The 14,863-nt window shown below is 43.9% G+C and overlaps 1 protein-coding gene across 1 annotated transcript; it reads left to right on the forward strand.

Moving 5' to 3' along the window:
* The first annotated feature begins 4,594 nt into the window (after nt 1-4,594).
* Spx (spexin hormone) lies at nt 4,595-12,955 on the forward strand. Its single transcript, XM_005364639.2, has 6 exons — nt 4,595-5,626; nt 5,946-6,026; nt 6,147-6,204; nt 6,937-6,999; nt 9,018-9,101; nt 12,062-12,955. The coding sequence occupies exons 1-6, from the start codon at nt 5,621-5,623 to the stop codon at nt 12,118-12,120; spliced, it is 351 nt and encodes a 116-aa protein (XP_005364696.1). The 5' UTR covers nt 4,595-5,620; the 3' UTR covers nt 12,121-12,955.
* Nucleotides 12,956-14,863: the final 1,908 nt, after the last annotated feature.

Here is a 14,863-nt window from a genome sequence, read left to right on the forward strand (position 1 = left end):
TGGGTGCTTGAGCTCTGATGTAGATTTATCCATTGGGGCCACCCTGGAGGGGATTATCTCGATCAGGTTTGTCAGGGTGGGAAACCCCGTGTGGGTGGCACCATTCCTTGGGCTCCAGTCCTGGGCTGTTTATAAAAGGAAAAGGTGAGATGAGCAGAAGTGTTCATTGCTCTTTGCTCCTCTGGATGAAATGTGACCAGCTGCTCTCATCTCCATGGATGTCATGTGACCAGCTGTGCATCTCTGTGGACGTCACATGACCAGCTCCTCTCGGCTTCCACCACCTTGGCTTCTCCACTAGGATGGACTGTGTGTTTGAACTGTAAGCCAAAATAATTCCTTTCCCTTTCTGTTTTTATTAATCAGCGTATTGCCTTGTGGCTGTAGCGTTATCTCATTTTTTTTACATGTCTTGCTTCCTTGGCAGCTGGCTTGAATCTCCTAGACTCCACCCTTCTTTATTTGTATATCTGCATGGATTTCCCACCTGGCTCTATCCTGCCTTGCCATAGGCTGAAGCAGCTTTATTTATCAACCAATAAGAACAACACATATTCACAGTGCACAGAAGAACATCCTATACCACACACACACACACACACACACACACACACACACACACACACACAATGGGACTGATGGAATACATGTCATTATCCTGTTCCAGCATATGAGGACACAGCAGAGAAAGCTCCCAATGGAACCTCACCGTGCTGACCTTCTACCCTGTAGAGCTAAATAATGAATTTCTGCCACCAACACACTACATATCTGTGGTAGTCAGCTCTCTGCCACTGTAATGAATGATGAAGATGATACAGTGAAAAGTTTTATTTTTGCCGGGCGGTGGTGGTGCACGCCTTTAATCCCTGCACTCAGGAGGCAGAGGCAGGTGGATCTCTGTGAGTTCGAGGCCAGCCTGGTCTACAAGAGCTAGTGCCAAGACAGGCTCCAAAGCTACAGAGAAACCCTGTCTCGAAAAAAAAAAAAAAAAAAAAAAAAAAAAAAAAATTTTTATTTTTGACCCACATTTTTGAAGGTTCTATTCTATAATTGTAATGGACACTGGTAGCTTAAAAGAAAATGGCCCCCAAAGAGAGTGGCACTGTTACAAGGTGTAGCTTTGTTGGGATAGGTATGGTCTTGCTGAAGGAAATGTGTCACTGTGGGGGTGACTCTGAGGTCCCATATATGCTCAAACCACATCCAATATCTCAGTTCATTTCTGTTGCCTTTGGATCAAGATGTAGAATCCTCGGCTCCCCAGCAACATGTCCGCCTGCATGTCACCGTATTCCACACCATGATGGTAATGGACTAAACCTCTGAAACTGTAAGCTACCATCTCAACCAAATGTTTCATTTATAAGAGTTACCACAGTCATGATTTTTCTTCACAGCAATAGAAACTCTAACTAAGACAGAAGTGGGGTATTGCTGTGAAAGGCCTTGTTTAGAGACATTTGGACTTTGGGATTTTGGGTTAGGAAAGCATGGGAATGTTTTTACTGTTACCTAATGGGCCATACCAGTAGGAGCATGGAAGACACTGGTGCTGGGTGACTTGAACTGGGGGTGGGGGCTGGATCAAGAGGTTTCAGTGGTCAAGAACTTGAGTATGTTGCCTACAAATTGATCTTGTGATATTTTGGTGAAAAATGTGGCTGTTTTTTGCCCTTGTATGAAAACTTTGTCTGAGGTTAAAGTGAAGAGTTTTAGAGTAAATCCCTTGACAGAAGAAATCTCAAAAAAGCCTAGGATAGACTGTTATATGGTTACTAGTGTTAACTCTAATGAAGAGGTATAATAAAAAGGAAAAAGCTAAGCAGGGAAAATACAAAATGTAAATTTTGACTAGAAAAGAGCACCAGGAAGTGGAATAGAGCTAAATTGTGTATTCAAGGAGATAAACAGATTAAGAAATGGCATACAGGGAGTGGTGACCTCAGAGCAAAATTCTACCCTGCTTAGTTTTCAACTTGTGAAAAGGAATTAAAGAAAAGCTTAGAGCTGGGTGTAGTGGTGAATGTCTTTAATTCCAGCACATGAGACATAGAGGCTGGCAGATCTCTGAGTTTGAGGCCAGCCTGGTCTATAGATCCAATTTCAGGACAGCCAACCTGTAAAGGAAACCATCAAAAACAGAAAGTTGGTAAGGATGTTATTGAACGAGGGGGCCATGTTCCAGGTCCAGTGAACCGCAGAACTTGGCAGCTTGGGTCATATGGTTCTAGAGTTAAGAATAGATGAAAGGGGCTATGAAATTTGCCTCCAAGGCTGAAAAAGTTGCTGAGGCCAGGCATATGTCAGGGATGTCCTTATGAAAGCCTGGAGAGTCCACTGAGTGAAGCTGTGAAGGAGAAGCCTGGATTACCTTGGAGTCCCCAACATGTTAGAGACGCCAGAGTCATGGGATACCTGCTGTTGAGAGCTGCTAACAGAGAATGGAACCAGCCCGAGAGAAAGAAGTGTGTTACAGTCAACAAAACTGAAAGGAGTTGGAGATCTGAAAAGCATTTTGACATCAGACATGGAGATGCAGAGTTTGGAGTTTGTCCAGTTCATTTTTGGTTTTTCTTTGACCCAGTGTTTCCTTACTATGCTCCCTTCCCTCCATTCTGGAGTGGTAATGTATATTCTGTGCCATTATATGTTGGAAGAATATGATCTACTTTTTGATTTTGGTTTTATAGGGGATTACAGTTAAGAGATCACATGAATCTCAGAACAGACTTTAAACTTTAGACTTTTAAATAAGTTTGAGACAATTATAGACTATTGGGTCTTTTGAAATTGGACTGAATGCATTTTTATATTACTATGGTTACAAACTTTTGGGGACCAGGGAGTAGAATGTGGTGGTTGTTTGAAAAATCATGCCACTCATTATTAGGACGTGTGGCCTTGTTGGAGGAAGTATGTCAGTGCAAAGGCTGGCTTTGTGGTCTCGTATATGTTCAAGATATGCCCATTATCTCAGTTCAATTCCTGTTGTCTTTGGATATAGATGTAGAATTCTCCAGCAACATGTCTGCCTGCACACTGCCATATGCCCAGCCACCATGCTTCCTGCCATGATAGTTGAGTATACCTCTGAACTGTAAGCTGCCACCTCAGGTAAATATTCTTTCTAAGAGTTGCCGTGGTCATGGTGTCTCTTCCCAGCACTGGAAACCCTGACTAGGACAGACACAGAGTCTCAGGCGTCTGCCAGTCTTTAGCTTAGGCTTGTCTCCAACTAGCTCTTATAATTCAAATTACCTTGTTTCTATTCATCTGTGTTCTGCCATGTGGCTCAGTTGCCTCTGCTCTGCACTGTATGTCTGACTTCAGAGTTTCTCTGCTGTAATCCGAGCCTAGATTCCTCCTCCTCTTTCTCTCTTTGCCTGGAATTCCCGTTTATCTCTCCTGCCTGACTATTGGCCATTCAGCTTTTTATTAAACCAAACACAGTGACACATCTCCACACAGGGAAACAAATATTCTACAACACATTTCTTTACTTTTTTTCTTTTATCTTTATGCTCTGTGCTCTAATTATCTTCTATGTCTTACAAATGATTGTTATCAGCAGATAATGACAAATCTAACTGCTCTAAACAAGAAAACATGAAGGAAAGACCATCACACCCCAGACCTGAGCTCTGGAATTCACCACTAACACTGTCCTAATCGCTCTAGAACCTCGATCTCTGCACACTGTGCCAGGGGCGCCTTCTGTCCCAGCCAAAGGCTCCATCAAACACACGTGCATGCTAGAGAAGCCTGGGGGTGCAGAAATCTACAAAGGCATTTGCTATCTACATAGAAGAAGAAAACTCCACTACCCAATGGCATCATAATTCCACAACCCACAGCTTAGAACACTTTGCTCATCATTTTTCCTCCCCAAAATGTGACTTTTGGGCAAGTTATCAATGCTTTTTTGATTTCCTTATATTTTGGTTGGTATTTAATGCACTCCAATTTTGCCTCTACCCTCAGACACCATCACAATTCCAAATCCATTGGCTATCGCATCATCTAGCTTGAGCTCTCAAATTTTAAACATTTGTGTGTGTGTGTGTGTGTGTGTGTGTATGTGTGTGTGTGTGTGTACAACACCATGCATGCAGTCGGAGGAAATTTTACAGGAATCTGTTCTCTGTTCTCTCCTTCCACCATGTGAGTCCTAGGGCTAAAACTGAAGTCTTTAATTAAACATGGCAGCAAGCACCTTGACCTGCTGAGCCATGTCGCCGGTCACTTGAGCTCTCACTATCAGTGCACACTCTCTGACCTGCTTGACATCAGGCCTCTAAAAGGACTCCTTTTTCCTGATTGCTCTCCCTCACCTCTTTTTCTGGATTTTTACCTGTTGAGTTTCTGAACACCTATTTCCATAGCTCTGTCATTTCCTCTTGTTGATAGCTTCATTCATGCCCAGTCCTTCCCCCACTTAAAGAATTCTTACAGTTCCTGCAGTGGATTACTCCTTTGTTCAGAAAGGCAAAAGCTAAGTTAATGGCCTCTTTGCTGGGCTCCCAAGTCTGGCATTTCCAGTCACCTATTTTGCATTCCTATTTGGATGTCAAATACATATTTTGGTCTCTGCATGTTCATAATTTGTTTCCTTAGGAAGCCTCTGTTGCTCCTATAAACTGTTTCATTTATCCGTGCTTAAGGCAAGAATCTAAGCCTTACCTTTGCTGATTTATTTTCTCAAGCTCTCATTTGCCCACAAATCCTGTATCTTCCACCTCCAGAATCATTTCTAGCTCTCCATTCAAGCCTACCATCACAGCCTTTCGTCTGTGACCACATTTTCATATGTGCTAACCAGTGCCAAGCCCCCCTCCCTGTGCCCCTACAGTGTTACTGCCTCGTAGAAACCAAGCTGTTTGCTGTCTCTCCCTTCCTTTTCATTTGTCTGTAGTGAGTAACCGAAATACCAATTCCAAATCCCTTAGAATCTTACTTTTCTAATCCCCTTTGACTTTCAGTCCCTCTAAAGTGGCCCAGCACTTCCCCTTAATGTCATCTTGCCTGCCTTTTCTTACTAACCTCAGCACTGTTTGTCAATAGCTTAGAGGCTGTCCCCCCTAACTAGAGGATTAGCTTAGGACCAAGGGGGAGGCTTGGCTTGAAGGAGGGGGTGGACATTCAACACATATTTGTTAAATCATTGACTAGACAGATACTTGAGTGAATGGCTGATGTCCAGTTCCTCTGAGGTTCCCTAACCTTTTCATGTTCACTGGGGTGATTCATCTTCAGCCATAGCTCCTTACGTTATCCGTCTGTTTTCATTAATAATGATGATGACAGAATGCTTTGGGCGGCTAACAGGGAAAACAAAGCTGATGATGCTGGTCCAGTCAGAATGTCTCCTGGCTGGTGTGGTCAATTCCTAAACAAATAATATCCGCTCATCAATCATTGTCCTATTTCTGCCAACTAGATCTCCCCAGAGGAGTCATCAATCAGCTTGGTTCCGAAAATTGACAGCCTCACCCCCTTAGTCTCCTCTTCCCTGTACAGACTCATACTAAGAGTTTTTAAAAAGCCCCAGGTTGCAACAGGGTTAGCAGACTCGGAGGCAGAGGGACAGCGATTGAGGAGCTCTGGAAAAGGCCAGAACATGAAGGTAAGCCACAGACACCTGTTCTGAGAAGCGTTCCTTTATACCTAGGTTATATTTAACGAGCATTCTAGCGACAGGATATTTGAAGAATATGCCTTTAGTGTAGCCGTTTGGCTTTGATGAGTAAAATAATGTATTCCCCATTTCTTAATTTGGATGAAGTTATGAAAATCATATATTCCTAGTTTTTAAAGTTACTCTTTGTGGATTATCTAGAAGGTAGGACCATATACTAGACTGAAGAGCTTATTATCTGGTTTGAGGAGAAGGCAGAAAATCCGGCGCAATTCGCATGGACCTGTTTGGGTGGTGTTTCTTGTAGGGCCCCAGCAGCCTGGTGATGACAGCCTTGGCCCTTCTCCTGGTGCTGTCTGTCCTGGGAAACTGCAGCGGCGCTCCGCAGGTAATTGCATTCATGCAGAGAAGACAGCTTTGGCGGGAGCTGTGCGGGCGTCTTGGCTTTTTCTTCCTTTCCATTGCACTACCCTGCCTTAACTGCTTTTCTCTCCGCTCTGAGCTGCAGAGACTCTTTGAAAGGAGGAACTGGACCCCCCAAGCTATGCTCTACCTGAAGGGCGCTCGTGAGTCCCAAACTCTTCTTTCTTTTCACCGAGGTGATGGGAGGCACCCGGGTAATCCCGGAAGCCACCGAGCCGGAGCCTGGGGAGACAGTGTTACAGTTGGCTCCAGTAAATAGTTGAGATCTCAGACAATCCAGAAATGGTAGGCGAGGGCAGGCGGGACCGAGAAAGATTCCGTGATATCCAGAGAGATTCCACTAGAGGGGACCCCGGTGTCGGGGCTCACAGCGATAACCCCAGCACTCTCGAAACTGAGGCAGGAGAACCAGGGCGAGTGTGAAGCCAGCTTGGGCTACTAGAAGGTTTCAGGTCAAAGGTAGATCCTATTAAGGAAGGAGGGAGAGGGAGGGAGGGAAGACAGTGGAGGAGAAGGGTTCAAGAATAGGGGAAGGAAGGCAAAGGGACGGGGAGTAGAAAGGGGCATTGGTTGGTTAACTGAAAAAGCTACTGGTTTTCGTCGTTTGTGTGTGTGTGTGTGTGTGTGTGTGTGTGTGTGTGTGTGTGTGTGTTTTGTTGTTGTTGTTTGTTTTTGTTTTTTCTTTTGTTTTTCCAAACAAGGTATCTGGGGCTGGAAAGCAACCAATGAACTTGACGAAAACAAAAATTAGGAATTGGGGGGGGGGGATGCTCGAACCCTCCTGGGGCTGCTCTCCGAGGCAGGGTTGCCTCCTCCTGCGGCCTCTCCTGGCCAGGGGTTTGGCGGTCAGATCTCAGCCGGTGTCTCCCCCGCAGAGGGCCGTCGCTTCATCTCAGACCAGGGCCGCAGGAAGGAGCTCGCTGACCGGCCGCCTCCAGGTGGGTGAGCCCTGCGCCCGAGGGGTGGTGGTGGGGCGGGGCGCCCCACCTGCTCTCCCCTGCCCCCCAAGCAGGCAGCTGGGACTGCCGGGCAGACAGAGGGCAGAGAGATTGTCCTGGTTTAAGAAATCCACCCGGGTATTTATGGATCTAGGACCCTTGCTCTTTTTTCCCCCCTAAACACCAATTACTATTAAAGAATTACTTAAAAGTTTCAGATATATCTCCTCCTTAAATTACTAGAAACAGCTACCAAAAAAATTTTAAGCCGAACATAATTAGGTAAGTCATTAAAAATAGAACCAGGTATGAAGGACTGAGGGAGGATCAGTTATTTTCTAGGGACAAGTTCAGGTTAAGCTCTCCAATCTCAAGTGGTCAGCCGGAAATATTTGTACACTGAGTAACACTAGATAACTATGAGAGGGAGGGAGGGAGGGAGGGAGGGAGGGAGGAGGGAGGGAGCCAGAGAGAGCAGCACAGGCAGGCAACAATTTTGACTAAAGAAAAGGTCATGAATTTGAGAGGGGGCATAAGCAGAGTGGGGGGGGGGCAGAGAGAGGGTGGAAATGATGCAGTATTCATGACATATGAAGTCCCCCCCCCCGCAAAAAAGAGAAGGAAGGAAGGAAGGAAGGAAGGAAGGAAGGAAGGAAGGAAGGAAGGAAGGGTGGGTGGGTCAGGGACTTTTTTTTTCTTGATGAACTTAATGTCATTGCAGTTTAAAAAGAAGAAAAATTGATTTTAGTAAAATGTTATATACAAATTCGAAGAATAAAAGCTGTACTGATTTTGAGAACTCTTCAACACCGCTGAACATAACCCTAGCAGACGCTTCACAGGTCTTTGTTTCGTGTTCCTCAAGTCCGCAGTGTGATTAATCTTACTTTGTGAGGATAAATATGCTTCTTCTCTTTCTGTTACTTTCAATTAAACTCAATGTCTGCATCGAATTGGGAGTATGTTATCTGGCAACTTAAATTTGAGATAGAGTTTCACAGCATACACCTATAGTGCGTGTAACCTAAGGAATTTGAAATAGCTCTGAATATTTAGCAAATGTATCTTCAGTCAGCTTATATGTGGCCAAAAAGGCAGATTATTATCTAAAACTGATTTGGGAGAAGTAAAGTAGGAAACTCAGGCTCCAATGAAATCATACCTGAATCTTTGGCTCAGGCAACTGCTTTAAGCCATGAGAGGGAAACTTCACCCCCTTCTAAGCCCCGAAGGGGGGAAGTGCAGATGCTCCTACCCTGTCTTCCTTTTTTTGTTGTTGTTTTTTGTTTTGTTTTTGTTTTATGAGACAGGGTTTCTCTGTAGCTTTAGTACCCGAGACTGGAACTAACTCTTGTAGATCAGGCTGGCCTGAACTCAAACTCACAGAAATCTGCTTTGTCTCTGCCTCCCGAGTGCTGGGATTAAAGCATGCGCCACCACCACCGCCGGCCTCCTGTCTTCCTTCTGTGACACACTCCCTAGCATAGGGTGTACATTCCTCTTCCATCCCTGAATGTAAACACAGCAAAAACAACTGGAAGTCATTTCCAAGAGACATATGATCTCTCAATTTATGAAGATCGTCATGAAGCCAATGAGACTTCCTCATCAGTGGTCACCTGCCACCAGTTTTACTACCTAAATCCAGTCCTCTGAGGATGCATATAGGGGAGGAGAGAGGAGACTCCCCAGAGTTGTCCTCTGACTTCCACAAGAGTGTGAGCACATGCATGTGCACGCATGCACGCACACACACAGAGGACAGCACTAGATAAAATGCTGTATAAATGACTACTTCATCTTCAAAACTCAATATGCAGTGTAGCCTGCTTGCAGATCAAGGGTTGGCCTCACAGAGGCCTTCCTAATCTCACACTGCAGAGCAAGCCTCGTTTACATAAAGGTTCAGTGGACGCAAATGTCCGAGTGCTATTTATTCACAACGTTGAATGGGCATGAAATTAAACGCTGGTGTGTTTATATGAATATCAAGGCTGCATACATTTCTGTTTCTCCAGAAAGACGAAACCCGGATCTTCAACTGCTGACTCTCCCAGAGGCTGCAGCCCTGTTGCTGGCTTCCTTGCAGAAACCACAAGAAGGTACAGATGTGGTGACCTCTTTCAGTTCTGGACTAAGAAACTTTGCTAACTGCCGAGCCTTTGCCTAGACCTACAGAAATGCATATTCAATCAAACCAATGTGCTTCCCGTTAAAATTAGCCCCAAGAATACAAAAATACAACTTTGACAAGAGTGGGGAGTAGTATATAAATTTCCTGACCTCTTAACTGTTATTAGTGACATTTATTTGTTGGTTCCCTTTCAAATACAGTATCTTATGTACTCCAGGCTAGCCTCAGATTCCCTATGTAGCAAAAGCTGTCCTTGAACCTCTTATCCTCCTGCCTCCACCCAATAGTTAAAACTGAATGAGCTCTACTCAGCTTTATTGTTTTATAACTAAGGCCTAAAAATGTGAAATAATCAAAATCCAATTGCTCACTATGCAAAATTAAACCAAATGAAAGTAGTGATCACCAATCCCTTTTCACTTTTGCATACAGCAGTAGATGTGGCTCACAACAGACAGGGCCAGCTTCGACTGTAGGCCCGTGTCATCGGCACCTCCCTGTCTAGCTTCTTCTAAGCCAGGAGTGGATGTCATCTTCAAGCACCCTGTCCAGGTGGTGAAGAAGTACTGGTAGAACTGGGCCATCTTGGTAATAATGGATCAGCTAGGTCTTTGGAAGTTCACAGACTGGGTGTACACACTTGTTCTGTCAGCTTTGATGAGCTGTGTGACCCTGACATAGGCGTAGTCCCACAACTCTAGGGACCCATTGGAATGAGGTGTGTAGTGAATGTGTGTGTATGTAGTATGTGTATGCATGTGCACAGAAGTGTGTACATATATGTGAGGACTAGATGTTGTCATTAGATGTCTTGTCAATCACCCTCCACCTTAGTCTTTAAGACAGGTCTCTCACTGAGTCTGGAACTCACTGATTCAGCTCTCTAGCAGGTCAGTGGGCCTCCAGAGATCTGTCTGTCTCCACACACCACCATTGGGGTTACTGGTATGTGTCATTATGTCTGGCTTTTTCTGTGAGTGCTGAGAATCCAAACTCAGGTCCTTATGAGCACTTTATTGACTGAGCCCATCTCTCCATTCCCAATCCTATTATTAAGAGTAGACATCATTGCCAGGCGATGGTGGCACACATCTTTAATCCCAGTACTCAGGAGGCAGAAGCAAGTGGACCTCTGTGAGTTTGAGGTCAGCCTGGTCACAGAGTGAGTTCCAGGACTGGCTTTATAGCTACTGGAAAACTCTTTGGTTTTTTTTTTTTTTTTTTAAAAAGTAGACATCATCACTGGGCATGGTAAAAGTGGGAAGAGGCTGGATAATGAACAGAGGATGCTCTGTCCAGATGACTGGCTTTAACTTGAAGGTGCAAAACAATAACCAGGTCTTGAGGTCCTTGGGAAAAGAACTAAGAAAGGACAGACAGTAGGAGTGAGTGTTGGGAAGATGGACAGAGCCAGCCGCCAGGCTACAACAGAGAAAGAAGAGTTCATTTTAAGGGAGAGGAGGAATGCAGTCCAGGTCCCCATTTCAAGTGTTTGGAGGAAACATGTAAATGTGTTAATTATTGAAATGGGTTTTTTCACATATTTACTTAGGTATGAGGTACATTCTGACCACATTGTGTACACGATGGTCAGAGGTTAACTTTGGGATCAGTTCTCTCCTCCACCTTGTTGGTTCCAGAAACTGAAATCAGGTTGTCAGGCTTGACATTAAGCGCCCTTATGAGCTATGTCACCTCACAAGCCCTAACGGATTGGCATGCTATGAGGAGCTTGTCTCCAGAGATTAATTAAAGCAAAGCTTTATTAATCTAAATAAATGGAGGAGTTTTGGATTCCCATATGATGTGACAATCACTAATCTGTAATATTTTTATTGCAGAGTCTCTATGTACCATCTGGAAGGCTCTTACATCATAAACTTAAATTCCAGTGGAGTTTGCACCCCTGTCCCTTTGGCGTGTGTGTATCTGTGTATCTGTGTGTCCATTCATGCATCTTGTGTGTCCATGTGTCCACACTTTCCTTCCCTCTAGAGAGAAGCACATTATTTACAATCTATCTTACTGAGGGTATAAGTAATTGAGGTAGACCAGGATTCAAATTATATTGTGGTTGAGGGAAGGTTGTTTTATCTAGAAGGCAGTCTTGGGGAAAGTAAAATCTAGGGCATGCGTTCTGCCTCAGCCACTCCTCTCTACCCTACTTCAGGGTTCATCCCTTCTACTTTATATTTAGTGTACCATGATCTTGCTACTCTCTAATCTTTATGAGACACTTTAGGCCTGATATTTTTGCATTTCCGTCCAGCAAACAAGTGCCTTTACCTTTGGTCTCATTGCTTACCCCGAAGAAATCACCTGATGAATGAGTATCTTCAAGTGTGTCCCAATATCATCCTTTCCCTGCAAGAGACATATCACCAAGAAACATAGGTCACACCACCTTGATGCAAGTGAATGGCTATAAAGGCAGGTGTTTAGACTGGAGGCGTGCTAATCAGGGCAAGACACACAAACCCTTTACACTTCTGCTAAACTTGTCCCATCGCACTTTCATTTATTGTAGAGATTTGGATCTTGGGGGCTGGGATGTAGCTCAAATGGTAGAGTTTTTGTGCAGCATGCATGAGGCCCTGGGGTTCAATCCCCAGTATTGTACAAAAAAGCATGGTGGTATGTGTCTGTGATCTCAGCGCTTGAGAAGTGGGGCAGGAGGATCAGAAGTTCAAATACATCCCCAGATGTATAGATATTGGGTATAAACTGTGAGTTACCAGCTGTGTTCTGATGTGAAAGGTGAAATTTTAAAGTCAAATCAAAAGCCAATTTGTAGTAGAGTTGTTAATAGCCTAGACCACTGAATTGCTTTAACTTTAGGAGTCAACTATCTTTTTCTTGAGCTTCTGTTCCTCTCTCTAAAACCAAGAATGTGAGAGTTCACTTTAAGTTTGTTTTTCTTTCTTACAGATGAAGGAGGAAATTTTGATCAAAGCAGATTCCTGAAAGACAGACTGCTGAACTGGTGAAGATGAACCACAGCACACTCAAGTGAAGTTCTATTCATGGTGAAAACCGTTGCCACATGATTAGGGCCCGTGCACCCTTCCTTCCACACCTGTAACCCTAGACACCAGTACCTCTAGGATTAGTCCTTCAGAAGTAAGACGCATGGGATTCTGAACACTGTCAAGTTCTATTGCCTTAGGTTGACATCACCTGTCTTACGTAGGCTTGGGTTTTGTATGGCCTTGAGAATGCTGGGGTGGAGAATGCAGACTTGTTCTTTCTTTCCCCTGTAGTCAGGCGCTGCTGGATCTTAGCAGTTTGTTTCTCATCCCATCACCTTTTTGGGTGTCACTCAGCAACAGTTCTCCCAACCCCCTTTCCCCATCCCCAGTAAGAGAGAAGGTATGGTAGGATTTGTGTGGCTTTTTATAACTCATTGAGGAGAGGTCAGGTAAGGAGGGAGGTGAAGAGAAGATGCCTGGGATAATGCTCCCATAAAAGCACATATTGTCTATGACTGCTGAGACAGGGGACCCTCCATGATGCAGAAACCCTTGGAAAATCTGTGAAGACCCAGGGCTGGGAGCCTCTTTGTGTTTCAAGGGGATCCACTTAGAAACTTGGACCTTAAAGTCGCTGGAAGATGGTGATGGAGTTTGTGAGAGCATATGCTCCCCAAAGGTACAAAATAGCTTGAGGTATCTTGCTTTCTGTGACTGAAAGAGACGTCATCATGACTTTGCATTAAGGTACTCCAATGACACAAGTGTACTCCATCTGCATGATTTATCTGTTTCCAAATCCAAACACACATGCAGGTGCACGCACGCACACACACACACACACACACACACACACACACACACACACAGTTGGGGGTGTGGGGGGTGAGATTCCCCACAGCCAGCAAAATAACTAACTTGGAATTACAGCATGATTACTGTGGTATTTTTTAACCAAATCAGTTCAGAGTCATTAAGCATAAGTGCCCAAGTGACAAGTATTGATTCTTATCGTCCCCAGCTTACAGCTATTACTTTGTAGCTATAGAATATTTTTATGTGAATATCTCTGTAATCTGAAATTTTAAGTCAACTGTGTTAAGTAATCAAAACCATGTATATATGTTTTGTCTGCTTCGCAGTTCATAATTAAATAATAAAACTATATTCAAGTTAGTGTACCATTGATTTTTGCCAAAAATATCCAAGTACTAGAAACTGTGTGGCCTTCTGATAGGCACCTGTCACTAGTCATGACTTGACTTAAAAGTGGATTTACTAGAGTTGTCCCATATCCAACTTATTAAGTACTGAGGGATACACCTGGTATGGATTGCTCATTTAAATAGTTTCTTTGTTCAGGGGATGTTCCTAACATCTAGCTCAGGAAGTAGGTCTTCTCACAGTCGGCCAGTACAACCTCAAGTGTTTGTTTCAGAGAAAAGTGGGAAGCAAGAGGACTCGTGGGAGAGGCAGAACAGGAGGAGAGGTCACATTTCATAAGAACACATTCCAGTGAAATGGCCCAGTTCCTGAGCCTGCAAAACTGCATTAATCACTTTTAATGACCTAATTGCTTTTTTAAAATTTTGTTTACAATGGGAATTTGACACAGGCTTTGTGCGTGTTGCTGAGCTTCACACCCGAGGATTTTAATCTCATCTTAAAAAGCCCCACCCTCCAACATGACCACAATAGCAAACAAATCCCAACATGAACAGATGAAAAGATTGCTTTCCAGCAAGAAGAGCATGTGTTCTCAATTTTCTTTATTTCCACCTTTGCACAAACTGAAATGAGTAAGGTCACAGATAAAAATTGCTTATATTCTGAGACTTGTGTTGGAAATTGCTGACCTCAGTACTTCTGTAAGGGGCTCTACCTTGCTTGGATCAGTATTCAGTTCACACCCACTTTGTAAGGGACTCTACCTTGTTTGGATCAGTATCCTGTTCACACCCACTCTGTAAGGTGCTCTACCTTGGTCAGATCAGTATCCGGATCACATTCCCTCTGTACTTGGTAAAAAATATATGGGTGTGTATTAGTATCCTTGAGTCTAATTGGCAATGCAATTCCATTCAGTTCAATCTTTACATGACTAAATCTTTTAGGAAGAGCTCATTTCTCCATTCATTTGATTCTTAAAAACACTGCAAGAAGATACAACCATGTCACCTCTAGGTGACTCCTTACTGTGGATACACTTCCGCATGATAGAAAGGCAAGGCAACCTTCTGGGCCCTCTCTTCCTTCTCCTCTTCCTTCTTCCTTCCTTCCTTCCTTCCTTCCTTCCTTCCTTCCTTCTTCCCTTGTTCTCTCTTTCTCCCTTCCTAGATTCCTCCCTTTCTTCTTTGTCTTTTCTCTCTTTTTATTTTGGTATTGGATACTGAGCCCAGAATCCCATGCAACTGAATAAGTAGTCTGCCTCTGAGCTACACCCCCAGCTTGGTGGGGAAGTCTCTTTTCTAAGGTCATTAACTTCATTCTCAAAGACCTTATGACCTAGATATCTTACAAAGGCCATGATTCCTAATATTATCATAGTGGGGGATTTTTTAACAGGATTGAGATTTATATCATTCATGTTCCTTCTTCCCAATGTATATAAAAAGGTGAACTTAGAACCATCTTCCACAATGGCGTGACTCTGTAGCCGTGCTCTACTTTCTCTATGGGGAAAGAGGTGCTGGATGGCACATGATGTGTGCCATGATGGCTGGATGTGACATGGTGCCCTTTTCACTGCTACTCTCAAACC

The sequence above is a fragment of the Microtus ochrogaster genome (genome assembly GCF_000317375.1).
Source record: "Microtus ochrogaster isolate Prairie Vole_2 chromosome 14 unlocalized genomic scaffold, MicOch1.0 chr14_random_2, whole genome shotgun sequence".
NCBI lineage: Eukaryota > Metazoa > Chordata > Mammalia > Rodentia > Cricetidae > Microtus > Microtus ochrogaster.

Coding starts and splice junctions, on each gene's coding strand:
- Spx (XM_005364639.2), top strand. Junction 6,205..6,936: donor GCTCTACCTGAAGGGCGCTC/GTGAGTCCCAAA, acceptor TCTCCCCCGCAG/AGGGCCGTCGCTTCATCTCA. Junction 7,000..9,017: donor CGCTGACCGGCCGCCTCCAG/GTGGGTGAGCCC, acceptor CTGTTTCTCCAG/AAAGACGAAACCCGGATCTT.